We start from the raw sequence: 27853 nt of genomic DNA, 5'->3' as shown, positions 1-27853 counted from the left end.
AATGTTGTGCTACAAATCTCTGTATCAAGTCCAGTAATTATGGACTTTAATTTACTAGGATGAAGCAAAAGCTAACTACAACAGTGAAATCCCAGTGGAGGATAGAAGGGAAAGTGTTTTAACTATCAGTCTGCTTACCTCTATATACTTTTGGTGACTTAGCAAAGGGACAAGACAGTCTTTTCCCTTGTCCTTTCAGGACACACCCCATTTTAGGCAATTGACTTTTAGCTGCCGTCCTGGAGGAATTCAGCTACCAACTGCTTATTTTCAGAAACTCATAAGGGAGGAAGAAAAGAGATACAGTCAAAAAAAACCCCACAAACTGACAAAACACTTCAAAAAAAGCTTCATCTCAACTCGAGGAAGATTAAAACTTTTGCCTTAAACCAAGATTTATGAGAAATGTGCAGCACTTCCTCAGGACATCTGTCACAGCAAAATATCTGGAGATGTATATAGGAGAATAAAACAACCACTTTTCAGAAAGGAAGCAAAACCTCATCCCAACAGGAAAAGCCATGATTTGATCTGCAGTGAGTATTTAATATATAAACTTCACTGAAACAGTATTTGTGTCCCAACCTGAACTTCATTTCCCTGGACTGAATCCAAGCTTTGGCACAAAGCTCATGCTTTGGCATTCAGATAGAAAGTGGAACACATAATACAGTAACTAATTCCAGCATCCGCTTCAGCAACCTGTTTTGAAAGAAGAGTTATCAGCAACACTTGGTGAACTTATACTGAAAATGAACTTTACTTTGGAAACAGAACAAGCTCTTGCACCATCTGAAGCTCAGTCAGCCCCCTCTAATGTTTCAAATGACAAAAAAAGTGTGGTATGTGAAAAAGAACTGTGACAAACTGTTTCCATGTTTAAATAACTTTACATAAGGAGAAAACTTGTCTCACAATAACCTAGATTCTTCAAAGCTGGCAGATGAAAGTGATTTATTACAGAAAACAAGATAATTCCACAGTAAATATTTCTTTTTTTTCAAACTGCCCTAGTATTGTAGCACAGCTAAATCAAGAATCAATTAAACAAAACACTAATTCAAGCTCTCCAGCATAAAAAGAAATAGGGTAATAATGTCTTATCGGAAACCTCAATAAAACCAAACTAAGCAAATGCAACCAATCACTCATACATTACTCACAGAAAAATCAATCACTCCTTTTAATATCACTAAGGAAAAAAATCACTGCAACAAATTCACCTCATACAAATATGAATTTTATTTACAATTTTCCAAATTATCAATCAAATCCAACTTCTCAGTTAAATGTGTAGCATTTGTCCTTTAAAACAAATTAAACATTGTGTTCTTTTTACATCTGCAATATGGAGTCCATAGGTACATGCTATTTGGGGCATTTAATGGAACAAATTTAGATTACTATGTGTGTTCAACACCGAAGGTATTCTGTGAAGAGACTTTCTTTAAAATTTACCTGCCTCAGGGACAAGCATTTCCACAACCACTTTCTAATGACAATTAATTAGGAAGGTTTAAAAACCCAGTATTTTATACCAGGACATACTGTTCACATATACTTCAGGGTGTGTTACCATGTTCCTATTGCAAAGCTGCCTGCTCTATAAGCAATGCTACTGAAATCAGACTAGAGATTACCCACAGATTTAGATATTATTCAATGTGAATAAAAATGGCCATTGATGACTTTTACTTGAGTATGTGTAATTATGGGCCAACTTGTACCTGATCTGGTACCAGTGTGATGTGATCTGTTCTGAAACTTGAAACCGCATGGGTCATTATAATAAAATCTTTTACAACTGTATTGCACATAAGGTTCCTCAAAAGCACAAATCGACGTAATTGCATCCTGAACTCAGAATTTACCTGACGCTCATGAAAAAATCAACCAGATGGTAAAATCGTTTATTTTTCTCATCCCAGTGTCTGTGAATGAAGAGAAGAGGGAGAAGATACATACACTTTGGAATCCATTCAATTGTTTGTTCCTTCTGCATGTGATTTGTACTTCAGAGATGAGGATTTAAAAAAAATTAAAAGCCAGACAGACCTTGGATTTATCTTTAAAAGTACCTCAAAAACATAACAAAAATTCAATTTATTTTTGATACATATTAAAATTTTAGTCAGTTCTGCCCGACAGCATAACACGACAGAAATGCACAAGACTTTAAACATGCTTTAAAATGACATTCAACAAAGTATTTAAAATTTAATAAATAGCATACAATCACACACAAATACATTTCATACTGGATCTTTAAGCCTACTAAAAACAGACTGGCAAAGAATAAATAAAACAGTAGTTGACAGTTTTGTTTTTAACAGGTGTAGTTTCTTGTTGTTACACTAGTAGCCACATGTTAACCTGCTTATCACAAAATTGGAAATTATGAGCTTTTTTCCTCACTGATTTATTTTGCTCCAACATGTAATATCATAAAAAAATACACTAAAAGGGTTTTCTTTTGGTTTTTTTTAAACCACCAGTCTGCAACTGAGTAAACCAGTTTTTAAATACAATGAATAAATAGGGAATTAGTAAAGCAAATTCAATTGCAACAAAAATGCAACACCCCAAGAAAAGAGCCATGGAAATATATAGCCATTGCAATATTAGACAATAATAGTACTTAAAGTGATAGTGCTTGTGCACTAAGCTCATTAGAGACCTTAATATGATTTTAGTGCAAATCCCTTGAGTCCAAACAAGCTTTAATACCCTACAGTATTATGGAAAGATCTATTACCAGTTGGAACTTATTCTGTAGTGTATTTGTACATATCGGATATTTAAAGAACTAACAGATATTATAATATCTTCGGCCCTTTTTTCAAATCAAAAAGACTAATGACTGGGGATTTTACATACTATTTGGTTTGTACCATATTAAATTGCAGTTCAGGAAAGTCAGTGCTAAAAAAGCTTTTGCCATCAGTTTATCTATAATGCCTAAATTTCATATATCATTGTATTTTGTACTTCTGAAAGAAAAAGAATGCTCCTGAAGAAAGTTTCTCCTCCCTTTAAGTAAGTTCACATTGTGATGAAATTCAAGAATATTTAGACAAAGTGAATAAACTCAAAGAAAAGTACATATTTTACATTAACAATCCTTACCATATGTAGTATATTAAGTTACAAGTATGTTGGCAACAATACAACAGAGTCAATTCCTAAAGGAAAATAATTCTGTACAAATTCACCTGTTAATATGGGGTTAAACAGGCAGCCACTAAGTCTTGAGCAGCCATGTTTCAGGTTTGAACTATAGTACCAGGATAAACTAAATTTGAAACTAATGGGGAAAACTTCAGTTTAAAGAGTAATCCAATTATACTGGATACACACATTGTGTATTCAGAGCCATTAAAATGTTCACTCTTATAGTTCCATAATGTCATCCAGTATAAGAAAAGTTTAATCAACCACACAGGCTAAAATAGCTTTAACATAATATTGTCCTGGGTTTTTTAAAACTAAAAACTAATTTTAACTGTGAAGTACAAAACAATGACAGATATTGCTCCAACTTGTACACAATCTTTCCTAAACAATCCGTACCTAGCAGAGTAATAATGCCTCATCGTCACTAGTTTCATTTTTCACTGTTGCCTCTAAGCAAGTGTCGGGTATCTGGGCAGTGTGTACGATGCCACAGCTCTCACAGGGGCCATCTCGACTGCATGACCTTACACTGTGATGTGCTGCACTGTAAGGCTGTCTAAGCCCTGGTCCTTGATCTGAGCTGAGATCAAGTAGAGGTCTTGAACAGTCATTCATGTCAAAGTCTGATGCTACATCAGAGACTGGAATTAACATTTCAACATCATCATCCTCTTCTCTTCCACTTACCCCATTATCAAGCTGTCTCAAAGGACTTTGGTTCTGATTCACTGAGCTTGATCTCCCTAAAGTAAAGCGTACCCAGCGTAAGCCTTGAGTCATACGGCTTAGTGCGCTCGAGAGCTGGTGGCGTGCGGGACTTGTGCTTGGGGGCTCTACACTTGTCACTTCTCTTCCACCATCCGTGGTGCTGCTACTGCTGCCCTGAGCAGAGGAACTCCCACACGCTCCCACTGTTGCTTCTATTGCTGTTGCAGGAGGGACTTTTTGAGGCAAGGTGGCAGCAACACCACCAACTGCTCCTGCTGTGTCTCTTCTTTCGTTTTCTGTGTCTGTATCATCAGATTCAACTGAAAACAAACTTCTATGAGTATTACTTCGTTCAGCTTCTCTATTAGTACTTTGGCTGGCAACATCATCTCCATCCGCCGAGACCAATGCCAACGATCCAGAATGACGTGACCTTGCAAAATTAAAAATTCGATTCCAAATGTTACTTGATCTGCCAGCCATAGGAAGTCTGATTGAGGTAAATCCAAGCTGAGATCGTACTGCCAGCCTCAGGTTTTCCAGAACTGAAGCCTAAATAAGAAGATAAGCAACAATCAAGCACTGATAGTCTGCTGGTACTGTTCTAGCAAAGAAAGAATGATTAACTATTGTGCAAAACAGCACTTAACGAGGTTAAATGTAGAATCTTAAATACTACAAAATGTTCCATCTTTCTTAATAAGGTTCTAGTATATGTAGCAAAAGGCTATTTAAAAAAAAAAAAAGTGGTCATGACAAAAGTCTAGATGCTCTAGAGGAAACAACATTATAAACAGGCAAATTAAGTGGAAATACATCTGCAAAAACAATAAAAGAGCAATGATTTCTATACAAGGTATATTTCTGCCCTAATCAAGGATCTCTAAATAAATACATTGTAAAAAGCAAGGCACTATAGTCTGGATATGAAACACAGATTAAAGAAAAGTACAACCACAGAGCCACTAGAGCAGGCATACAAAATCTATTACAGTCTCCCGAAAAAGGTAGTCACTGTGGATTTTAGAATACAGCACATAGAAGCATGTCTCAAAAAGTTTAGGATTTGTAAACAAGGTCTTCCAGAAAGATTTAACAAAGGTGGCCACCACTACCACAGGGCTGCCTCAAAGGGACTAAAGTATCTTCTCCAGCAGAGGTTTATAGTTTGATTTTTCCTCCCCTTTCTGATATAATCTGTTAATTGCAGTTTCAAAATGCTTTAATTCTTCTGTTTAAATAAAATTATGTGTTCTAAACTATAAATTTCCCAAATTCAGTATACATTTTCTAATTACTCAGCTACCGAAGAATGCATGCCTGAATCTTCCTGTTTAAAATCCTGTATAACTTTTCAACCCTAAGGTAACACAAACATAAGAACACAAACTCCTTTTTCTTGGGGATCTCTAACTCAGACAAAACACTGCCTCAGCTAAGTAGCTCCATTCTCAAATAGGGTAGAAGATCTTCCACGTGCCCATCATTATAAAAATTTTCACAAATGTGTTTAATTAGAGGAAAAGCCCATATTCACAACTCTTCATTAAGATTATGGCAAAAAAGTAGAATATTCTTCAGAAGAACCATTCCCTGATTAAACCCTTAACATATATCCATGTATTCCCCTTAATTTATAAAAACTGAAATTCAGTGTTCTCATGCTGTCACCTTCATCTCCCTTCCACCATCCTTCAGACAACATAGCAGAATATCCAAACACTACTTCATGCACAACCTACCTCTTCCCTTAGTTCATAGAATGACTGAATTCAAGCATGCAGTATGTGAGTATGGCAGCCTAATTTTCAAAAGCTACTAAAAAGGCTGCTACTCATCTTTGAAAATCCAGCTCTGAGGGCATCTATCAGTTTCAGATAGAGAGCACTACACTGAAATTAGGACATCCAACATTCCTATAGCCTGAGACTTCTAGCAAATCTTGAGTAACTATCTTCAGTCCTACACAGCCCTGCAAGCTTAAAATGAGTATTTTGCTGAAAACAAATTAAAACACACTTTGACTTAATACCAACTCCCTTCCCCCAACACTTTTCCATATTAAAAATTGCATTTTATAATTTACAGAAATCAATTTACATTGAGTTGAGTTTTTACTAATGTTGTCTCCTCTGAAAAACAAAGGTTTTTGACATTGCAACTTCATTGGTTAAATATGAGTAAAGTTTTTATCGTGGAAGCATCAGTGTTCTAGAATGACATTTTCTTTACTTTTGATGGCCTGCTCACTACTATTTCTTATTTCTATTCTAGTTAATTGCTCAGTATAGTTACTGAATTATAGTTTTCAAGGCTACAAGTCTTATTTGAAATACTGGTGTCATAATGGGAATTCACTAACACTCTCACTGTTTGAAACTACTGTATGTGCATTGATATTTCATGGAGAGTGAAATCATGATTACACAGAAATATTATGAAGCAACTACATTTTATTATGTATAATTATAAAAGTTTCCCATATAATTCCAATATATTCTGAAATGAAATTATATTTTATCCAAAGAAACAGTGCTTTATTAAATTTAAGTCAAACCAAAGAGTAAAGAAAATTTCAGTAATTACACAGATTTTAAAAATCTCCAGTACCAGCCTCTGACTGCAGCCAGTATATGTCTGGGTTTTTCAGAACTGTGCTCTCTAGGAGGAGGTTTCATTTTAGTAAAACCCAAGATCTTTACATCACCTTCCTGGGATTTAAAGATGATAAAGGAGTCTGAGCAAGCTAGGTTTTTCTGAAAATCATAACTGTTCCTACACATATTCATGTACGCCAAACCTGAAGTGTCCCACACAGGGCAGGCAACTTTAGGAAACAGTGGTTTGCTCCAAGTTACCTATACTAGAGGACTTACACATCTGGGCATGACAACTGCATTGTCTCCAGAGACTTTCTTAAGTTAACCTACCTCAAGAGACTTGTGGACATAGATCCATTATAAACCGGTGAAGGTTATTTATTTTTTTTTGGAAAAGAGGACAGCAAGACAAATTTGTAGAGTACAGAATTGGTTTGAAACAGAAACATACTGATCTTTATTATAACCACAGCAACCCACTGAAAAAGAACAAGGGATTCTACAGTGTTACTACAGACATTTATTAAATTCATTAATGAAGCTCATTGCTAATTTAGCTATCAAAGAAAAATCTTTACGATGGTGTTTTTTTTTTTTAAGCCTCTCATGCAAATTGCAATTTTTTTTCCTCTTTTCTTCTGCAAAATTTTTGTGGCAGGTCCCAGCTGCTTGAGAACATACAAGCATGAAGGAACATGTGATAGTCATATAATTTTTTCTTACCATAAACTTTGCTGTATTAACTGCAACACAATATAATTAATGCCATCTCTAATAGAGCACATCAGGATTCCCAGACTATGACTTTTCTTCTATTTCTCACAAGAGTTTTGTAACTGAAAGACATGTTTAACTCCTTGAAAAGTTTTTTGAGAGAAATTAATTTATCAACCAAGTAAGAAATGCACTAATCATCTACCTCTAAATCTGAGTGACTAGAAACTACTGACTGCCATTTACTAGCTTTTGCTTTGTTACTCATTCATGATTATTTTATAAGATATGACACTGTCTTTCTCCATCATCTAGTTATGCACAGCAGGCATGAATGTACCTATACACTGTGCATGTCTACCATTCTGCATTAGAAGTCTAGGTCTTCTTTCCCAAATTGGAAAGTGCCATCTTGCAATCTTTACTTTCACAACAGTAATACAGAACATACAATTAGATCAACCAATCTGTTACTTTTCATTCAAGAGGGGGTTCTGTAGTGTGCATTACTGGCAGTATCAACAAAAGAAAGCCTGCAAAAGAAACTATGGTGTTACTATATCATGATTTTGTTCAAGGGCTAATCATTTGTATAACACTATTGACTTGCAAGGAGAAAAAGGAAATGCTGTAGAGGAAAAGGAAGCAGATGAAAGTTAAAATATCTTTACTTCAGTCTCCTTAAAATTTAAGGGGTCTGCCTGCTATTTTGAAATCTTACCTGATTTGGGGAACAAACAGGGAAATCTTCAACTGGTGGAATTAAACCCTGGGCAATTAGCTGTCCATAGGATGGAGGAGCTTCTCTTCTTAACAGTTCTGCCTCAACCCTTGACAAATGAGTTTCAAATGATCTTTCAAAGAAAAAAGAAATTTCAAAATATGTAAGACACTGATCTATACATATATATACAAGAATTAAAGTACATCAGACCATTATAATAAAATAAAAAATTTCAGAAGATGAAGTTTAGCTAATTTAATTGAAATTTAATTGGCAAAGACTATAAAGTCATTCCCGTGAGTCTGTCCAGCTGAAATGAAAGCAAAAAAACCAACCCAACAATACATTTTTTAAAAACAAACAAACCAGTCCAAGCCCATGGGCTAAATATAAAAAGCACCACGAGTAACGCTTACATTATTGTAAAAGATTGAAGGATATGTAATCCTGATATGAACTAGCCTACAAGAGAAGAAACACGCTGTTATATACAGAACTGTGATATAAACTTCAAATTAATTAACTGCAGTTTTCTCATACTTCCTTTTTGGTAACACCATCTGAAAGCTTTAACCCTCTATAGTGAAGTGATCAGAATACTGCTATCTCCTTTTCTTCACTGGGAGAGTAGTCAGTCCCTGGAACAGGCTCCCCAAAAAAACTGGGTCACAGCACCCAGCCTTCAGAGTTCAAGGAGCATCTAGACAATGCTCAGCCATAGGTCTTAGCAAGGTTTAGCTTCAGATGTCCTGCAAAAAGCAGGGAGTTAGACTTGATATTCCTTATGGGTCCCTTCCAACCTGATAAACTCTATGATTAACTAACCTCTTTTTGCTACCAAAGAAAAAGGAGCAATGTCTTTACAAATCATGTGCAACAACTTCCGCATGGCAATAAAACTACTTCAAGTACAAACAACAGAAAACACAAAAAAATATTTTTATGAAGTTGAGTTCTACTTACCTTCGCTCAAACATCCTGAGTGAGTACAATTTACAAGTACATCCCAGTGCAATGACAAGCAGCAATCCACAAATAAGACTCCCAATGACAGCTGCAGTTATCACTCTAGTGGGCACAATGACTGGGCAATTCTCTTCATCACTGCCATCGCCACAGTCATCTTGAGAATCACAAACCCAGCTCTCAAACACACAGCGGTTATTTTTACAGTGAAAATTGCCTGGCTGACAGAAGAAACAATTCTTTTCATCCGAACCATTAGGGCAATGATTCTGGTAGTTGCAGCGATCTGAACGAGGGTAGCAAACACCATTTCGAGAGCAGGGAAACTCATCTCTTTGGCACATAGTGCAGTTGGTTTCATCCCTTCCATTTGGACAGTGCCAGTAGCCATCGCAGCGTTGCTGCTCTGTGTAGCACCCCCAATTCCCACCGCATGGGATTTCCCAGGGCAAACAGAAGCCATCAACTTGATATGTTGCATTGAACCCTCTTGCAGCATTCACTTTGTCAGCACAAAAATGCACTCTTATCTGTCCTGAGGATGAAACAACTGTGAGGGGAGCATGAGAGTCAAATGCTGTCAGTACACGCAACAGTCTCCGTGGATTCTCCTCTAATCCATCGTATATTTTGACATAGTCTCCATAACCTGTACCATCAAGTTTAAAATCGGTGAATCGCAAGATTACTTTGCGATGATCACCTGTGTCTATCAGCCAGGTGCAGTTGCTGCCAGGTGGGTAGAAGTCAGGATAGTTGGGAGAACTGAAAGTACCATAAAAATATTTCAACCACTGCCCACATGTTGGCACATCACAGTCTATTTCATCTCCCAGGTCAAGACAATCAATGTTACCATCACATTTTAAAGATTCTGGAAGGCAAGTGTAAAGCTTGGTGAAGCGGGAAAGACACTGGAACTGATCGTTTGTACAAGGCTGGAAGGAAGAAGCTGTCGGAGGATTAGCTTTGGCACACATTTCTTCATCTGAGTTGTCTCCACATTCATCCATATTGTTACATTTCCAACTTTCTGGAATACACTTCCCATTAGCACAATGAAACTGGTCACAATCACAACTTGGTTCATCAGATTTCCCTGAAAGTTAAAAAAAAAAAAAAAAAAAGTTTTCTTAGAATTTAGCACTTGATGGTTTGTGTTGTGCTTATTTGCTGTGCCAGGTACTTCAGAAGGGCAAAGCAAATGCCTGAAGGGTCTTTAAACCATGACAACTTTCAGCAAATTTCAAGACAAAACAGGTTTTTCAAGTCAAAATTCAATCAACACATCAGCATGAACTTTATCCTTAGCTGATTTCAGTCAAGTAACATTAACCCAAGCAAGAAAACAATGCTCATTTATAGCTATTGAGAAAGCTGACTTTAAATATGCTAAAAATAAGTTAGAAAAACACCCCCTCTTCTATCACTCAAAATACAGAAACATTTTGTGCTGCAGTACTGGTTATCTCCTCAAATTCTTTCCCAGAAAAAGCAGTCAGACTCTCTTCTGCTTCTGGAGGTTCCTACTTTGTACCAAATGATCTAAGGCAAGAGAGAAGCTGACAGCTGAAGACAGTGTATAACCACCACCACAAAAAGAAACCTCTGTCCTCTTCTTTTCCCACAGTTTGCTCCTGCCTCTCCTGCAGCAACTAAGATGGGAGTGCAGCAAATGCAAAAAGGCATGCTTGCCTTTACTTATTGTTGTTTCAGCCATGCTGAACACAGAAGCATACCTTGGATCCAAGTTATTTCAGCTCTGCAACAATTCAGCTGAGTCAAACGCTGCTGTATAATTTTCAATCAGTTATTTCTACAAACCACAGTATAGACTATAAAATTTGCTGTAAAACAAACTGTCATGGCCAGAATATTTTAAACAAGTCTGCAATGCAGATGGTCCTACACAGCAGTAATTTAGAAAATAAATTAGGCAAATATACATTCATTCTATACCTAAGGTTTTAATAAGGAAACAGGAAAGACAGCATGATGAACTCACTGAAACCCTAATGCTCCCAAGAGAAGAATGTTCTATCTTTTTTAAAAGCAGAACAATTCAGATTGGAATGGCAGCCATCTAATAAAATCATCTGCTCAAAACAAGGCCAAATGGTATTTGATTAGGCTCTTCAGGGCTGTCTCAAATCAAGTTTTTTTTAAAGTTCCAGTGCTTTACTAAACAACATGATAAAAGTTTTCACAGCTAGCTGGAATTTTTCTTGCTGGAACTAATCTGCCATGATAGGTCAAGTCGTATCATACTTCTGTTCTCCTTTTTTTCTACTTGAATATCTCTTAGAAAGCATTGAAAATAAATACTCTAACTTAAAATAATAATTTTTCTTTTAAAAAGTACAACACATAATTTTTAAATTTCACAAATGCTTAGGCTTTTAAAAAGTAAATGCAGGAAAAAATGAAATAATCAAAAGTGTTAAATGCTTTATGCACTGCTGAAGAATGCTCAAGTCTACAAATTTGCTTTCAGAGACTGAATGAAAGGAGAGCAAAATGTATGTGTTGACAGTGACTAATTTTCAGAACATGTCATTTCACACAAAAAAATTCCAAAGAACAGATGCAGTATAAATGATACCATCTTGTTCTGTTACAGATATATAAGCATTTATAGTCCACTCACACACATACATATGGTTCACAATATTAGTACAGCAAAGCTGGAACCTTGGCCTTGAATTTAAAACCTGTAAAACTGAACTGCTAGACTAGTCCTACCTAAATTGAATTACTAAGCTCCATAGGGGGAGGTAATAGAATAGTAGGTAGGAGGTAGTAGAATAAGAGGTAGGAGAATATGCATCATTGAACCTGTTCAAGTACTGATCATAATCTAGCTCAGTCCTTCTGCATTGCAGAACCTGGAAGAGATTGAGAAGAAAGCTGTAACATGGAGTTATAAATATTGATGGGAATATTGCAGTAACAAAACAGGATACAATTTCAACCCAAGCTCTTCCTTCAACAAGCTTTTAAACATCCCAGAAAAGAGCTGGGACACTTGATCCTGATTTAGCATTTTTAATCACCAATCCTGCTATCCTTACATGAAGAAAATTTACCTATCAATCAAAAATTAGAGTCATAAAATGATAAGAGATGTACTAAATAAGACTAACTTTGGAAGCTGTACTACAAAAGACTTCAGAATAGCACAAGATCATTAGCAGCATCCATATGCAGTTGTAGCCAAAGGACTAACAAAATTCTTCCTTGCATTTACAGTGGCCATTGACCTCTGTGCTTTTAGTAACTTTATTTTCCACTCTACATCACCATTAGTAATCTCTGTCCCATTTCAACTTCCATAATTAAAAAGGCTGATAAAATAAGCAGCGAAAGGAAGACATAGGGAAGAAAGACAAATAAAAGTGGCACAAAATTTACTTTCTAGTCCAGCACCCTTCCTACCTGTAATGCTTTTTTCTTTCCTAGTATTGGTTTGTTTTAAGTTAAATATGAATATTTACCTATTGTTTTCTTTAAACAATAATTAATTCAAACAATTCACATGACCTACCTTCCACATCAGATTTTAAACATGGGGCTCCCTAATGGTCACTTTTATACTTGGAATCTGTAGTGTTTCTATCATTCCAGCACAGATAGGCTTAATTTGCATCCAAGTAATTGATTTATTACTGTCTTTCCCTTTTTCTACAATGACTTGGGGATTTTGAGGGTAGCCTTAAAACCACTGAATTAAATACTCTATTGAGGTGTTAATCTGAGCACAACTGCATGATGCTGATGAGAAGAAAACAAACATAATGGCACAGCTAAACGCACAGTAAGTGTGTAAGCATTTCAGGAGCCCTTTTTGACAACCAAAGGCAGAAATTACTAGATTATTATTAAAGCAACTGTCAACTCTTCTCCTATATACATGTTAGTTAGTCTTCTCCTATATACATGTTAGTTTAAAACATCAAAAGACCACTGTGATCACTGGAACACTACACTTACACCTCAACTGTGAAATACTTCCTAAGTATTGTATCAAATATAGGGAGCAAACTCAAGCCAAAGTTTCAGCAAGGCTTGTTTGTTAAAAAATGAACAAGCCTCCACAAAGTAAAACTTACTTGTTTTAAAAAAGACATTTATAAACACAGGATTAAAGTCTTAAGCACTCTAATCTACAACACAAAATAGAAGAAATCAATTACCAAAAAAAGTGCTTATTATTGAAAATGTTATAGCTTCTTCCAAGAGAGGTTACATAATGAAATTTTTCTCAAGATCAGAGAAAAAAGAGAGAAAAGGATTTTGGAAAGAGGAAGAAGAAGAATTCTACAAATCCCATGGCTTACGTCCCCTACCCATTCCACACTTTTATCCAAGGTATGTTTCCTTCTGCAAACCCCTTAGGAAGGAATGCTGTCTTTCCTCTGCACCTACTTTGAGAGGGAGGTGAAAAGGGCAGAAGCTGATGCCTGACACAGGTAGCTGTGTTCACCGGGGCCGTTGGCAGAAATGGCAGCACAGGATGACTGACATGCTTTTGGTGAGACAGTGCACAATCCCCAGGTAGAACACTGCCCTGAAAGCTGGGCCAGCATCAAATGCAAGGCTGCATTACTTCCCCAAGACCTGCTAAAGTGCAATGAGCTGAACCACAGAAGGAGCTTTTTTGTAGACTTGAAAACAGGTGATAGAGAGCGATAAGCCTGCTTGGAAACTTGTTTGTGAGAGACTGACATAGTGAAGGAAGCTACTAGATAAGAAGAGTGCGGAGTAAAAACCAGGAGCTTAGACTAGAGGAGATCAGGGGTAGATTTACTGAATCTTGTTGGAACAGTTTTGAACGTGGGTAGCACTGGATATGCTTACAAGTATGAACTGTTTTATGGAGGAGTCAAAAGTCGGCATGCACAGAAATCTGGGTCAGGCCAGTGAGTGGATACAGGCACACTAAGAGGGAGCAAGGTAACATGAAATCATTGTGAAAACCAAGAAAAATCGAATCCAGTATTTGGGATGATCATGATGTAGAACACCATAATCATGCTATTACATAAAACTGTAGAATCTCTTTAAGCCAGGAAAAGTTTGGAACTAGTTTTGACCCACAAATGGCTTCCTCCTCTCTCTTGGCAACCTCTAATAGAACAAGAATGGCTCACAAAAGAGTCTCAAACTATTACTACTGGTAACTAATTTTTATCACATCCTGTAATTACACAAGAAAAATTTTGTATGTACAGAATCATGTCTGCACTTGGCTAGAATACTCTGTAATTTCAGTGTGGGGTTTTTTTTTTAGATTTTTTAAAAGACAGTATGCTTCCTGGAGATGAGAAAAATGATGCAAATTCTCTGAGAAATGTAAAAAAAAAAAAAATCCTGCCATCTCCTTTCTCTCTCGCTGTTTGTATAATACTCAGAAGTTTACCCAACTACTTTAACAAATTAATTTTAGTCTGATGAAAACATTTCAAGTCTTACTATGTTAAAAGAACTTCCAGGTGCCTACTTCTACTGGCTAACCTTTTCTTCCCAAATATAATTCAACCTGCTTACTGTTACTTCCACTTTGAATATTCAGATTGTGCATGGGATCAAAATTCATTACCTAATCTGTATTTTCTCTGACTTCAATAGACCTTGAGGTGACTACAGGAAAGACCTGAGTCAGTACTGTACCCTGTTAAAAGGAAGTAATTCTTGAAACAGGAAACAAAAAGTGAAACCATAAAATAATACTAGGTATCATTTGAAACATACCAGCAAAGTAGGCTAATCTGAAGCCTTTTCTGGAGATGCTATCATCTGAATGAAACCTTATCCAAACATGATCCTGTGAAGAGATGTATGGCGAGGGAATGGAAGAGCCACATGCTCTATAGCCTTCAGTGTTCTTGTAGCTTCCAATTGTTAACCAGTCTGAGCTGCATCGTCGAGATCCCTGAACATCAAAATCTTGAAAGCTGAAAAAGAGAAAAGGTACACATTGCTACTGAACTGAATATTACACAAACAAGATGCTGAATTATTACACATGAAAATTAGATTGACGTTCTTTTTGAAATAAATACTTCTGATATAAAAAGTAGCTTCTCTCTACCCACATAGAAATAGGGTTTTAACCTTGTGCTGATACTTTTATATTATGAGGATAGCAAGAATCTATTCTGTCAAACAAGATGTTGCATCCACCACTTAAAGAAATACAATTCTGCTGCAAAAACACACACTGTCTTAATCTAAAATTCTGGTAATGAAATTGTCCTTATGTGTCTCATTTAATGGCTTTCATACACTACTAAGTAATTTTAACTCAAATTTCACCAGAATTTTAGCTAATGCTACACTTATGGCAATAACATGATTTGACATTATAAATACAGCTAAATTGTTCAAAATGATGTTTTCAGAAAACACTTTCTCCCAGTTGCACTACTCTGCTACCCCAGCATTATGTCATGGACTGCCATGGTATGGCTGCACTCAGTCAAGACAGCTGCCATGGTAATGACATGTGAGGGGGAGACTGTGCAAAACAGGTCTGTACAAACAAAAGAGAACTATCAGAACTGAAATGTGGTATGGATGACTGGAAGAAAACAACATGAAAGAAAAAAAAAGTGTTTTATTAAAAATAAACAGTACGAAAAGTTTAGAAAGCATTCTAGTAGCTGAACAGTTCCACCTCCTTTACCTTGCATTTATGCCAGTCAAATATTTAGTAGAAAGACTGTTTAAATTAAGAGGCAGAATTTAAACAAGTAACTGATGTCAGAGAAAATACTTCATAATGAATAGCAGTTTATTAGGTCAGCAAGTCTGAACTGGAAACTGTAAAAACCTGCAGGTAATGCAGTTTAATAATCAAGTCCATGAAGCAGTACTAACTTGTATGTTGATGCTAAAAGAAATCAGTAATCAGAAATGAACTGATGAGAACTTGAATCCACATGCATTTTACATTACTACTTTAGAAAAGTTACAAGATGTTTGAAACTGTGAGGAGCTCCCTGCATTAAAACTCAGCCTTTCCTAAACTGGTATCCATTGACTCGATATTTGTCCCTGACATTTTTAAGCACACGAAGAGACCTCATAGCAATGAACAGCACTTAGTCACATCTAGTTAAATACTTTTTAATGAAAAATTTCTATGTTTCAGACACATTGAAAAATTTCAAATAAATGAGCACAATGAAATTTTTTCTAGTCACCAATTCTCCAGTTAAAAACAAATACTACATGGCTGTGTGCAAGCAAATCAGATAAAAGGAAAGGCAAAAACCACAGAACCAAAATCCTTCACTTACAGGAAGGAAGAGAAAACTGGTACGTGTACAGCTGGCAGTTAAAAATGTCTGGTTAGTACTTCTTCCATCCACATGGAAGCACTGTTACCTTATAGTAATGATCTCCCCTGGGTTGGCATGGATGTACCAGCTACAATTAATTCGGGCAGGATACTCAGAGGGCCACCCTGGACTCGTGATTGTCCCGCTTGGTGATCGAATTTGTTCTGGAATATCTCCACAAGCTAAAAAAGACATATATATTGAAAGCAACTTCATTAATTCAGTTTTTTAAAAAGTCAGTAGGACAAAAAACCCCACTCAACCAATCAGCACCTAATCAGGCAGAACATCAGAGTGAGTTAGATAACATACCAATTAAAAAACCCACAACTTCTAAAGAAGTTTGCAATGGAACATGTCAGCCAAAAGATGTTTTCCAACACTGCCAGTGCAGCAGTTTTTACTTATGTCAATTACTATTACAGATTAAAAAATATTAACTATGTGGACTTTGACAACTTTATTAAATTAAAGATTTTATTTCAATATTTAATTTTAGTCTTTACAAAGATTCACTTTAAAATATATTTTAGAAGGAATAAAGACAAAAATGCTGACATATGTCTGAATTTTCTTTATTAACTTAAATACCACAGCAAAAATAAAACCCAGGAAATTTTCTATTTTCCTGTATATCTGTAAGAGAATAATGCTTTAAATAGTTTCTCACGTGTTCCTTTTTAGAGGTTTATTCATGATTCACAGTTAAGTATTAGCATACCGTAACTGCAGGACACAGGAGCTGCCCTAATATCTCGGGATGAAAGTCACAAAATACATAAAGATATTATTGCATTTGAATATGCAATCATTCACTTTAATTTAATTTTTGAGCAAACCCTATAGGTGGTGCTCTAACACCATGATAATTTGGAATACAGCTCCTGTGTAAGTGATCTTTTGATACTTAACATTTGTTCAGGCAATAAAAGTAAGGACTTGAAAGAAAAGCTGATTATTCAGTTGCTAAAGTAAAATAGCAGTTTTAACAAAAACCAAAAAACATACAGAACAAAAACATGCAAAAAAGAAGAATAATGTATAAGACATTCTGTACCAAGCTTGCAAATGCTGGCAACAATCCCACATACTACTTGGTTACAACTGAAATAGTCCCCAACTTCAAGAAAGTTGCCTAGAGGTGAAATTTATACTACAACATATACCTGCTATCAAATATTTCCAAACTGACAGACAAAATTTTGTCAGAACCTCTAAAGATGCTATTAAGTTTACCTGACAAAGGAAACTTTGCACTAAAATACATTAAAAAAAATCAATTCAACACGGATTCATTCAGTTTTACAGAGTTCACCACCAAACACGTTAACATGCTAAACCCTACAGCGGTACAAACAGTAATGTATTTATACACAAGTATGAATGGAAGAAATTCCACATGAAAATCCTGTATAAACAAGGTAGTGCTTTCAGAGCACATGAAAGCTTTCAGTTTTACTCCAACTCAGGATTTTTTTATCTTTGCAGAACCAACTTTATCTGTGTAATTTCTATGTTATTTAATGAAGATGTTTTTTTCTCTGTTTCTAGTAAAGCTCACACTACAGAGCTGACAGCAAAGGACAATCATTTGCAACAGCATCGAACATGGGGAGAGAGAACCTGACTATGGAGGGCATGGGGAAGCAAGAATTGACCACAGGCACAATAACACAGGGTGAACAAAACTGTACACTGTAGAGGAGAAAACACTGAAGAAAGTATTCAGGTGACAAAGACGGGGTTCAAAAAAAAATGGAATGGACTTGAAAAGCAAATTACAGCTTTCTTAACTTCAAGTTGGCTAGACAAGCTAAACACACTTGCACACTTGATATATATTCATGCACTAAAAATCTCTTACTTTTTACTCAGGATACAACAGAAATCTGTCTGCTTAAAAAGTGTATAAAGGTCAATATAACTGTGCAGAAGCTACACTTCAGAAATGCAGTCTTTTGGAGAGAGAATAATTTCTCAGAGATATTTTTAAAATCAAGGATAAACTTTTGAAATAGAACAGCTTTAAAGGGAATATACTTTATAAAGACAATAGCAAGCCTTTAAAATCAGTTCCTGGCCCTCTCCCTAACAAGGGTGTTTCTCCTACACCATAATAGACTATCACGTAACATATATTTTATGCATGTATTTGTAAACATGCAGAATGTAAGCAACACCACGAAGGATATGGAATAAAAAAAAATCCAACTGGCAGCATGTAAAATAGAAATGCATCAATAGAAGCAAACATCCTTACTTTAAGATGAGGAAAATTTTGACTTTTAATCTCAATTGCTATCAGCCCTACAAGCATTTGTCAAACAGGTCAATTGTGTCTATGACAACTTAAAGTTACAGGAAAACTGATTAGGTTTAAAATAATAAAATATTAAAAATACATAAGAGAACAGAAGAATGAAAATTAGACGGGTCAGGATAAAAGGAAATGAGTCAGTAATCAAGGCAGAAGCACAAAAGAAATTGAGAAGGTTGCTTTGTAGAGAAGCAAAGACACCCAGTGATACATGCTCAAGATGTTTTCAAATATCATGCTGGTGGCTGTAATATTATATTTGGAGGGGGGAACAAATTCTTCTTGCACAACCATTTCTACGTGAATGTTGTGTCTGCTTACATTCCCTTCAATGTTCTTGTATTCTTTGGCACAATTCTGCTCATCCTTCTCCTACCTGTTTCAAACTCTTTCCTTTGATAACTTTTATTCCATTAAAAATCTATTTTCAATTCTGTTTGTTACTCTGATATAACTTTTCAGTAAATTGCAATACTGCAATTAGGACTGAGGATATTTCATATATTACAATGTAAAATAATGGTCAAAAGAGCTTGCACATAATTTTCTGGTGTATATGGACTTTCCTGTAGACTTCTTAAAAACAGACACAACAGTTTTTCTAATTTTCTTCTTTCTGAAATTTGTTTACCATCCCACATTACAGAACATTATTGTAAACTATGGGATGTTTACTGGTAAACAGAAGAGTCAATTAAAAGTTTATTGTACCAAATTCAACTAGCTAGTTATAATAAGAAAATAATTAAGAAACCTATGCAAAATTTCTGTAGCAAGATCTAGAGAAGTAAAGTACCTGCAGTAAGAGTGAACAACATGTCAAGGAAAAAAGTCACTTCAGAAAAGCATGGAGAGGGAGATTAGGGATTTATCTTCACCGTAATGCTAGGAGATTAGTTGAAAAGATAAAAGAATTAGCTTTCAATGTGAACCACAGGATGATAAGGTATGCATTATATTGGACATGGTAAGGACATGAATGCAGCTGGATAAATGATCTGAAGGTGTTTAAAACAGCTTAGAGTAAAAAGAGAATAATGTTGTGATAAAGTCTAATCCGTGAACAGGGAGGATAATTATTGCATTGTAACTCTCAGGAGCCACTGAAAGTCTTATGTGGGGAACTACAGGGGAAGAAGGCATGGGAATCTTTGCCTCCAGGTCAAGCCAAAAGGCTTTAATTTAAAATGCCCTTTGCTCTGCAATACAAAGACATATTCAGTAAAAAGAAATCATTATACATATGTAACAGTGCTGCAGTTCTTTAAAATGTACAGTGAGGGGCTGGGGAGATGGGGAATTGGTTTTGCAATTGTGGCAATTATGGCTCAACATACCTCAAAGACAGACCTGAAAATATTTCTGAACTCTTCAGATTTTAAAGGCATAAACACTTCTTCTGTAGTGATAGCTTATATGCAAATAGACAACATTCCACTAATTGCTGCTGGCAGAAAAAGCATGCTCATATATTAAGAGGGGTACCTGTAACTTGGCAATATAGTATACAGCAAAATCATAAATACCAAAGGCCACAGAGGTCTGCACTATTAAAACATAATTTAGTAAGGTAGGTCACGTAGTCTTACAGCAGCAGCAAGACAGGAAATCTACCATCAAGACAAAAATTTCATTTTAAATCTTGTCTCTGTACAACTGTCCAAGACAATCGCTTGCTTGGTTTCAACACCAAATGAAAGTTGGATTTAGAAAGATTAAAGGCCAGATGTCTTTTGTTCTATTTTATAGAAACTCTACTTAAAATTGTTCTGCTAAATATAAAGTTGCCCAGGTATGCTTGATGAAATATATAACCTGCAAGTTAGAAAATATATTTGGGAGACCAAATTTATTTAAAAGGAACAAAAAAAAATTCATTCATCACCATCTTTTATACTTGGGCTACACACTTAAATTTTAAGATGTACATACAAAGAGCAGTAAGGAAAATGCTACTGGGTCAGTCTATATGTTTTCTTCAGGTTGTCCTTAACAGATCAGCCCTACCCCATTACCTTGAAATTCCTCAGTGAAGAACTTGCACTTTGTATTAAGAAAGAAACTTCGGAGTACAGTATTTAATTAATTTTTTCCCATCTGGAAAGCTATTTAAAAACACAAGAACATCAGAGGTATCTTTTTTGTTGTTGTTGTTTTTGTTATTAGTTATTTCTAAATGGATCTTTCTTCTCAGTAGTTAAAGTTCTATCTACCAGCTGTTGTTATCTTGCATACAAAGTACGCTGTGTTCTGCTCTTCTTGGCACTGCCTATTCAAGCATGCTGGCCAAAGTACTGGAAGTAGAGTCAAAAATTCCATTCACCTCTTGCCCAGCAGATGCTTTTCTGCCTGCATTGTGACCTGTGACACAATGAATGCAGTCAACAAAGGTGTGAGGGGTTGTTAAAACATACTCTGAAAGCTGCATAACGAGACTTTAGGTTGACTTAGCGTCTCTCATCCGTTCCAATTCCAGCAATAACTCTTCCAAGAGGGGCAAGTAGCTATGTAGGTATTTATTATTTACAGTGTGCCATAGATGTAATACATATGATACTTGCTGCTCCAGTACTATTAAAAAGCAACAGCACTCTTCATGATGCAGCATAAGAATGGGTAACAAAGATCTTCTATAAACAGACATCAAACAGTCTTTGAGTGGCGAGCAATAAAAGGGAAATAGAAAGCAGTAGGTGAAGAGACCACCCACTGACCACAAATTTATCCAAAAACTCAACCATACAAGTATAAGTAGCAACTTAATGTTTGAAGCAATACTGCAAGGATAACTACAGTGAGATGAACAAGTTGTTCTGAAAAAGGACAACTTTGCATTTTGACTCTTATTTTAGGAGAAGGGGGTATGAAAATCAGTTTGAATTCTAGGGATTAGAGGCAGTTTTCCTAGGGAAAGAACCAGGCTTGTATTCTGCTACCTGCTGAGGAGCCTTTATCTCCCTGCTTGCACATATTCTGGGTATCTGTATGATAAACCACCTCCAGCAGCTGCTGACACTGCACAGCATCTGAAGAACAAAGACTACACACCAATGCCTCAATGGCCTCACAGTCCCACCACTAACACACAATAGACCTACCTGTGGCTGCTGCCCAGAGGAGGCCTAAAACTGACTTATTGGAAGGGAACACAGAAAGCTTTGAGCAGTGTGTGCTGCTTTTATACCCCATGTTCTCCCAGCATCTCATCAGTTTCTCAGTTTCACGAGTTCTAAATTTTTTTCTTGTATTAAGGAAACTGTGCAGTCAAGTGTACAGTTGTTTCAGTTAAATCTAATCAGCTGAAATGCATAACTCTTGGATTTACGTTATTTGATAGTAGCAGTGTCCAGAATTACATTTCAGTAAATTTCATTTCACAAAAACTTTACTGTGGAAAGAAAATATCAATTCAACTTAAACCAACTTTCCTCTTAGTTCAATGTTTGTATGGAAAAATAATTAAGCAGTCCACTTAGAAAGGCATAATCTGTTCATGAGCATGCAGGTATCAGTTTTATCTTATGAGAATTTTTCCATGTTCCAGTTGCTTCATTCCTTATTACATGCTGCAAAAGGCAGTAATAATTTTTATAGCCAAATATCTCTTCATAAGATACCAGGTGGCTTTCAATATTTACTATTTAAGTCATGCATGAAATTTAAACATTACAAAAAATGACTTACCCGTTGACACTCCTGAAATATGCACATTTTCAGAATGTTCTGCAAGAGCACCATTTCCTAAAATTAAACATAATGAATAAGCTAATTTCCAAGATAAAATTTGTAAAAATTCTTCAGATACCTTTTTACATAACAGAATGAACAAACCTGAAGTTATTTTAATTAATATTAAACATGAAAGGTCATACATAAGTTTTATCATAAATTAAAGAGAAAAACTGGAGAGAAAGTTACCATACAATAAAAATACCCCCACCCAAGCATTGTTAGTTTACTAGGAACATTAGATATACTAGAAAATTAAGGAACAAGCAGAGACTTATACTGTCAGTTTTGAGAAACTTTATGCATGTTAGATGGTAGACTTTGTATTTTGCATTAAGTGCTATTTTATTTTCAAGAAAGGTCTGTTTCAATGCATCTTCCTCATCTTCTTCGGGAGCAAGATTTGTAAGTAAATGCTATGCAAATAAAAAGACATCCAGGGGACTATACCCCTCTATGTCAGAAAAATTGCAGCCTATACCTTTTATCCAGAAAGACAGTTCAGATGCAGCAGGGAAACAGCTACCTTCGAGAGTAACTCCCCCACAATGTTCATTAAAACAAAGTAGACTTGCCAAGATGAACAAGACCCATGTGGTCATCATGAGCAGGAGATCAAAAAAGGTTATCCCTCCAAACACCATACTACTTTGTACTCTCCAAAGTAAAAGAAGTCTGCTAAAGACAACACATTTGCTGCCAGGTGGCAGTCCTGGTACATGATGTGACACATAAAATTGTACTTGTCTGCATTTCTCCCCTCCTTTATTCATCATCTTTTGTTTTAACCTTTATGACAAATTTTTAGTAAAATCTTTCAGAAATTTTAGGTGGAAAGAGCTACTTTGATATATAAGCTCTTTTGAACCCAGGCAGTGAATCTAAAATGTAAAATACTTCACTAAGCAAAAAAAACACAACTCTTAATCCTTCAAAGTTTTGTAGTATTTAAGATTTGCCATATCACAAAGATTCTCTTGCATGTGATATCAGTTATTCTACCAGCACTGCAATGTCAGTGTACTATGTCTGGGAAACAAGAACCTTAAATATATGAAGAAAACACAAATTCCTTTTACACCAATTTAAAGACTGGTACAAGTTGACCATGAACATAGTATACCTAGGCCAGCACCTCAGTACTTCTCTGGTAAGTGATTATATGCAAGGTGTTTAAGAAATTGCTCCCAGGGTTGACACCAAATACAGAAAGCTGTAATTTTTAGCTTCTTAGAGACACAATACAGTTAGAAACCTCGTGATCAGAATTTGTGGAAAAATAGCAAGTTTAATTTATTTGTTTTTTAAAACTAGATTTCTTGGCTCTTCAAAGTGGCATGTTTCCCACCCCATTTTCAAAGTACTAATTCCACTGCATATATTTACATACCAAGTTGCTTTGTCTCAGTTGTTAAAAAAATTCCACACTGCAACAATTCTCCTCAATGTTCAAAATACTGAAGTATTTTTAAAACAAAAGTTATTTCAAATACTGTGTTAGTGAGCAGCTATTTTTCAATTAAACTATTTTCAAAGTAAAATATACTTCTAAGTTTTAAAAAACTGTTCTCCAAATAATTTCTCCACTTTGCTTATCACTGACATGCCAAGGGACATTGCCACTCTAATTTTGTGTGTACAGTAACACTTAGTTCTCAATTTACAAAACAAACATCTTTGCTGGAAAATTATTTTACTTGGAACTAATTCCACAGAAGCATATTTCTGATTGTTTTGTTTTCCATTATTTCCATCAGCATAAAGAAAACATTAACACATTTCAGGACCTCTTGCCTAACCTAAAAATAACTTACTGACATTTAATCTTTCAAGTACACCAGGGATTATTCACCTTTTTACTTGTAAAAAGGGGCATTAGCACATACAGCTACATCTGTATTTACTGAAGACTGAAAACGAACATCATGACAAAAAAGAAGAAACTCTCAAACATCTAGACATATGAAAAACCCAGAAGTAATTACACTGAAGACAGTGAATATCTGAACACTCCATTGATGCTCCCAGAATCTGAATTCCTGACAAGCTGCCTGTACATAAAGATGAGTAAAACAAAAACCCCAGAATACTAATGAAATCAGCTCTGATAAAAATACAGTAAAACATGGAAAGACTGACATAGCATTGAAGTGATGGAAAACAAAGCAAAGTATATATATATCAAAGACTGACAAAACCTATAAATCAGTAATAATGAGAAGCATACTAAAACAGGAACTTGCATCCAAATCCTGTATGTGTTGACTCAGAATTAATGGGTTAAGAAAACTTAAGCCAATACCTAAATAGGGAACACTTGAATATTTTCCATCTAAATATGCTTTACGATCTAATAATTAATCTCTTGAGATAAAGTGATGTCAGATTTATTGTCAAACTAACTTCAGTGATTACTCAGAAGTGGCCCTAATGTGTAATGATGAAGCTTCAATTCAGATCCAAGTACTACAGTATCAAAATAAGGTCTTTTTTTATAATAAACTCCCACTAAACTTTCATTACTTTGAAGAGGCAAAATCTCTCAGATTATTACTTCCTCTTTTATTGAAAACTGTCATTGAAACAGTGTGTTCAGATGCCATTTAAGTGTTACTAACTGCTGACAACTTTATGAAATTTTTAGGCAATGATCCTTATATGATCTCAACAAATAATCACATGGCTCCTTTTAAAGTTAGCCTACTAGAAGACCAATATATCAGGTAACAGGTCAGTAACTTCCATTAAGATATGGGAACATAATTATCTTTGAAATTCCTGCTAGTCTATTTAACACAGCAGAATATAAAAATGTAAGATAAAATTTCTTAGGTCACCAGTAAGTTTTTGTATTTCTTTATGTCCTAAAGAAATATTTGCTATTTATTCCCATTTCAACCTGAAGGTTTAAACTGAAACAGGTGTCACCTAACAAAATTCAGCGCTAGGTTTGTCCATATCAGTTATAGGAGTCTGACAGCGCAGCACTGGAAGCTACACACCAAGAAGATCCTGCCTTCTGTGCTGCCTGTGAGAAACCAGGATTGTTTTTGGTTTTTTTTTAAACCAACACCTTCCACCATCACTTGTGTAACCAGGACTATACCTATCTTCCTCACATCCTTTTACAAACACTTAGTACAAATACAAAACAGCTTTACTGTATTTTGTATACAGTATGTCAGCTTTAGCCCTGCAGCTTAAGATATGGGCAGCAACTGCACATAAGTTAAAAAATTCAAATGGACAAGGATCAAGATAAAATCAAGCATTTAATGTGTTTTTTCTAAACAAAATAAAATAAATTCATAGGTAGAATAAAAAATTTTAAACTACTGGTAACTACAGGTTAAGCAAAAGTACGGAAAGTGCTTTTAATGGCTTTCTACTGAGGTGCACGAATTTGCTGCCACCATTCATGGTAATATCTCTAAAGATTGCTTGACTGCAATATAAAAAAAACTCACCCAACTGGTCACTAAATGAGTTGGACTCTTGATAGAATGTTTTACAGCATTGAACAATCTACAACATTTGAGGTGCTTCTCTGTCTTCAACAAATTCAAAAATCTCCCAAATGGTCCAAGGAAGAATGGTTATGTTCAAAGTTGTTCACCTATTCTTACAGATGTATCCATAAAATTTTATTTTGCTTTCACAGCACAAAGCCAGACGTTTTGACCTCCACCACTTTTTTCTGTTCCACTCAAATCCTCTGGGCTGCAACGCCACCTCATCTAAGGAGCAGGCAGAGACAAGTAGTTCCACTGACACTTGAATTAACTCCTTTTGATTCATGTCTCACAGTTGACTGACCACAGAAGCAAGCAAGATTACACTAGGTCTGCCTTCAGGTTTTCCAGCAGTTGGGGAATTTCTCCCCTACAAACCCATATGAAACCATGGCAAACATACCCCACCCAGAAAATCCTGACACTGTCAAAACATCAGTTCCCAGTATCCTGGTCTGAGACTCCTATATATAATCTGGAGAGGTGAAGAGAACTACGCAGAAGATAACACCCATGGCCTTGGAAGGTATTTGACTCACTAACTGCTTCTGCATTTCATCATAGGTAGGAGATGAAATACAGGCCAGGGGAGTGGGCTGGCAACAAATTGTGGCAGCAGCAAACACTTCAACTAAAGAGCAAAGGAAAAGAATGCTTTCACATTTGAAAAATGTTACATGCTTGGAAAAATCACCTGCCAAGTTCTATTTATTTGAAACCCACATAGTAGCAGTGATGCTGAGCCTCAGTCTGGAGGCTAACCACAATGCAGCAGCCTTCATTTTAGGATGTTACACCCCTACATCCATCTTTCCCCATAGCCTATGCTATGCACAGCTCTCAAAATGGGATGAGTATCAGACTCAAAGGATTATGTGCATATAACTTCAGAGCATAGAACTAAGCCTACAGTCCTGATATGAGCTACTCCTTTGACTTGTACCCAAATTTATGCATTTACAAAAAGCATAGCCAAACAGACTCCCACTTACCTCCACATTCCTATAATTAAGTGTTCCTTAGCCAAAATATTCAGATTAAACAAGACAACCTTCTCTTGTTGTCTCTCTCCAGATATATATATATATATCTTTATATATATATATACATATATATATATATATGAATATATATGAACTTGAAGGCTTTGGACAATGAACAAGTTTACCTAAATGCTAATATATTTGAGACAGCAAGACAGCAAATAATGACTCTTAAATGAAGCAGTTTTGATTTCAAATTGACTAAAATTAGTAATACTAATATAATACACTGAAATGATAAATAGTGCAAAAGCACACACAAAGATCTGGTACATGCTACTTTGTCCACTGTGATTGTAAAATCAAACTCTGTAACTTCAATTTGAAATAACATAATGTATCTTGAGACTGAATTAAATCCAGATTGTGTTTTACAGAAAAATTGATTGTTGAAATGAAAAAATGAGAAGAAAAAAATAATCATAGTAGCAAAGGCTATTTAAGTCACCTTTATTTATGCTGTTACACCAAGCAGTTACTGTCCACAAAGAAAAATCACATACGCCTATCTCCATTAAAGCTAAATTCTTCTGTATCAAGATTAAGCCTGTGCCATGATCCTCAACAGACAAATTACAGCCCCCTATAAACAGAACTGTATAAATTGAAGAAGTGCTGTAACTGAACAGCTATGAAGAGAGAGCTTTTTCTAAACTACCTTGAGTTAAAAGGTACTGTGCTGCATAATGAATGCTACATAAGCAGACTGGACAGGGTGCTTTTCTTGAACCACAATTATCAAGGGCAAGAGATCAACAATAGTTCCTGTATATTCTATGTTTCTAAACACCCTTCATCATGATAGATGTGCAACTTGCTTTACTTCAGACAATGTACTTCATGACCAAACATCCTTTCTTCAACCTACTCCCAAAATTCCTTCCCACCCTTTACCTTACAAAGCTGCCTCTTGTCCTGAAGTTACCTTGCATTATTCTTCACTAAGTTTTGCTTCTAATTGACCAAAATAAGGGTACTATATACTTTCAAGAACAAATTGGTGCTGCCTTCCATCACCTCAAT

At 35.7% G+C, this 27853-nt stretch overlaps 1 protein-coding gene across 2 annotated transcripts in view; it reads right to left on the bottom strand.

The window, feature by feature from the left end:
- Positions 1–1218: 1218 nt before the first annotated feature.
- Positions 1219–27853, bottom strand: part of LRP12 (LDL receptor related protein 12) — a 50869-nt gene continuing 24234 nt past the window's right edge. Inside the window, exons 2-7 of one of the 2 annotated variants that reach the window (XM_068183060.1) lie at positions 22231–22287; positions 16276–16411; positions 14638–14840; positions 8884–9985; positions 7918–8050; positions 1219–4434 (exon numbers count right to left, since the gene is read on the bottom strand). In XM_068183060.1, the coding sequence (XP_068039161.1) occupies positions 3571–4434; positions 7918–8050; positions 8884–9985; positions 14638–14840; positions 16276–16411; positions 22231–22287 (2495 nt within the window). In that variant the 3' untranslated portion in view covers positions 1219–3570. The remainder of the gene's footprint in view (positions 4435–7917; positions 8051–8883; positions 9986–14637; positions 14841–16275; positions 16412–22230; positions 22288–27853) is intronic. The other variant, XM_068183069.1, reaches the window with a different exon arrangement.

The sequence above is a fragment of the Anomalospiza imberbis genome, chromosome 1, assembly GCF_031753505.1.
Source record: "Anomalospiza imberbis isolate Cuckoo-Finch-1a 21T00152 chromosome 1, ASM3175350v1, whole genome shotgun sequence".
In the NCBI taxonomy this organism is placed as follows: Eukaryota; Metazoa; Chordata; class Aves; order Passeriformes; family Viduidae; genus Anomalospiza; species Anomalospiza imberbis.
Note: the sequence above shows the minus strand (reverse complement) of the source record. Positions and strands in the feature narration are given on the sequence as shown.